The sequence below is a fragment of the Montipora foliosa genome, chromosome 9, assembly GCF_036669935.1.
Source record: "Montipora foliosa isolate CH-2021 chromosome 9, ASM3666993v2, whole genome shotgun sequence".
Classification (NCBI taxonomy): Eukaryota; Metazoa; Cnidaria; class Anthozoa; order Scleractinia; family Acroporidae; genus Montipora; species Montipora foliosa.
The window spans coordinates 37,957,358-37,959,857 of NC_090877.1; the positions used below are offsets into that span (position 1 = coordinate 37,957,358).

Consider the following 2,500-nt stretch of genomic DNA (forward strand, 5'->3'; position numbering starts at 1 on the left):
ATTATACATGTCATTGGTCATACCATGCGATGCTCCTATACAGAGTGGTCAATAATTATAAAGTAGCATGCCTGTAAGTAGATCTTCATGAAAAATGAAAACATGTGTGTGAGATGGAAGTGAGACTAGAATCATCACTAAAAACGTAACCCATACGCCACTTAATTGGCTCAGTTTTTGAGCAAATGGAAACTCACTTTGCCCAGATAAGACAAAATAATAAAGAAATCTGATAAAAAATTTTTGTCTCTAAAGAAACTATGGAGCTGCGTTGATGGGGAAGTGAAAATAGAAATGGGTTTATCATAGATACCGATGAAATACTATGATTTTCCTTCGCCTGAAAAAAATCAAATCTTCACTGTGCACAATGAACACATCATTTTTATCTTTCGCATGTGAGGATATATGTTGTCATGGTAACTAACACGCTTAGCCAATAATAGAGAGCTTCCCCTTTGTTGTAAGATACTTTTGTTCTTTAATATAATTTTTCTCTACAACATTAACATTTTAACGACTCAGTTTGACATTGATCCTGATTTGCAATGTTTTTCACAATTTTCACATTTAGTTTCATATTACTCAACATAAATGTTTTAGCAGGAAGGATTTGAATGTACACAACAGAATCATTAATATAATGAACACCAAAAGTGTCAGGAGCAAGGGTGGCACAGTCGGTTATTGCACGGCCTTGGTGCATATGGTCCCGAGTTCGATCCCCGGACCTCACATCCTAATTTCAACTTTTTTCCTTTTGGTGTAGCCTAAGTAGCTTTAAATACCCTTAAAATGAAGCACTGATGGAAAAGAGGAGGGTAAAATGAGCCCACAGTCGGCTTCCTGGGAGAATACTCTCTAGAGAGTAAAGGAACTTCCGAAGTTAAATAAGGTGTACCTTTACCTTACACATTCCCAATGAAGAAAAAAAGAGGTTTTGTCGCCCCTCTGGCATCTGAACAACATTGAAGATGAATTCAAGCAGCTTTGATTGCAACTATTTTTACTTTCTTATCAAAAAGTATATCTATAAAAATACATCACTGTGTCTTCAAATTTCCAAGGAATATTATTACTGATCATCTCAGTCCTCTCTTGCATTCTTATGAACCTGACTCACAAAGAAAGCAGGCACAATCGTCCATGAGGGCACCCTCAATATTGCTACTTTCCAGTGAGATGAAGAGCACCAGCGCCAGCTCCATATCCATAACCTTTGGGACCAAAGAGTTTGCCATAGCAACCCCTGCAGTACACCTCTCCTAAAAAAAATGAATAAAGATGATGCTTTTAACCCTTTGATGCTTAAACCGGCCAGACTTACTCTGTCTAATATGCCAGACAATTTTACTCGTCAATGGGGAACCCCCAGGAGTTGATGGGTTAAAGTAAGGCAAAAGTGCCAAATACACACTGACACACACAAAACCACAAGCTAAATTTGTGCAAATGCCTGCCTATGAAATGAACTCTAACATGTCTGTATTTGAATAAGTAACATTGCATGCTAAGATGAGAATTACAACTTCGGTCAATCAACCCAGTCAAAATGTGCCAGCAGCTGGCTATTTGGCAGCCTACAACACAATATCTGCCGCTTACTTCAAATTCACATTTGTCAGACTTGTATTCAGGATGAGGTTGTTTCGAGGTTTCGTTCATCACTGTAAACTATAAAGTACAAATTATACTAATAAAGTATTATAGTTTCTTTTCCTATGTTGTCCCTTTAATCACTACGTTTTGACTCCATACTGCAAGCCTTCATTGTGTCTCAGGCTATAAGGTCTCTTAAAAACTTCCAGTTCAAATTGCAACTAAAAAATACACCACGTAAACCAGAGCCACACAAGCCGCACACAATCGTTTCTTTAGGACGCTTTGAACATTGCGCGCCAATGGCATTGGAAAGCGAGCCAAACGGATGGTCAGCAGTCACGGTTGTTGCAGGTACAAAGTAACAAGATGGCGTCCAAACGATCTCATCATGTTGGCGCAGGGACTTTGCAAATTTCTAAATTTTTTCAAACGGTATCAGGTGTTTAGCCTCGGAAACCCATAGCCTTGCATTGAGATAATATATTGCTCAAATGATTTGAAGATCTGAAGCCTTCAGTTTGAATCTATAATATATTTTGAGTCAACTTTCAGCAATTGAGTTTCTCACTTTCACAGTTGAGAAGTACTTCCTTGTACAAAAGTTATCCTTTTTTCCAATAATGCTTCTGGCAGAATGTAACTTTCATTTGAAAATCGAAAGTCTTGTGTGACTCTTCATTACTATAATGCTATCTAATAGGGGCTCAGTTTACCCTAAAATGCCAGATGCAACCATTTGAAGCCAACAGTTTCAAAATTTCCCAGGGGAGCATGCCCCCGGACCCGCCTAGCATGCAAGGGGCTCCGACCCTTGCAGCAGAGCCCGAAAGCCTCTCCAGCCTTTTACTATAGCGAGCTTGCCTACTACTCGAAAACATTTTGACTGGGCTGGTCAATA

General features: G+C 39.0%; 1 protein-coding gene across 1 annotated transcript in view; it reads right to left on the reverse strand.

The window, feature by feature from the left end:
- Positions 1–366: 366 nt before the first annotated feature.
- LOC137971279 (muscle LIM protein 1-like) overlaps positions 367–2,500 on the reverse strand; it is a 6,668-nt gene continuing 4,534 nt past the window's right edge. The window contains exon 3 of the mRNA XM_068818079.1: positions 367–1,265. Coding sequence (XP_068674180.1) covers positions 1,168–1,265 — 98 coding nt within the window. The 3' untranslated portion in view covers positions 367–1,167. The remainder of the gene's footprint in view (positions 1,266–2,500) is intronic.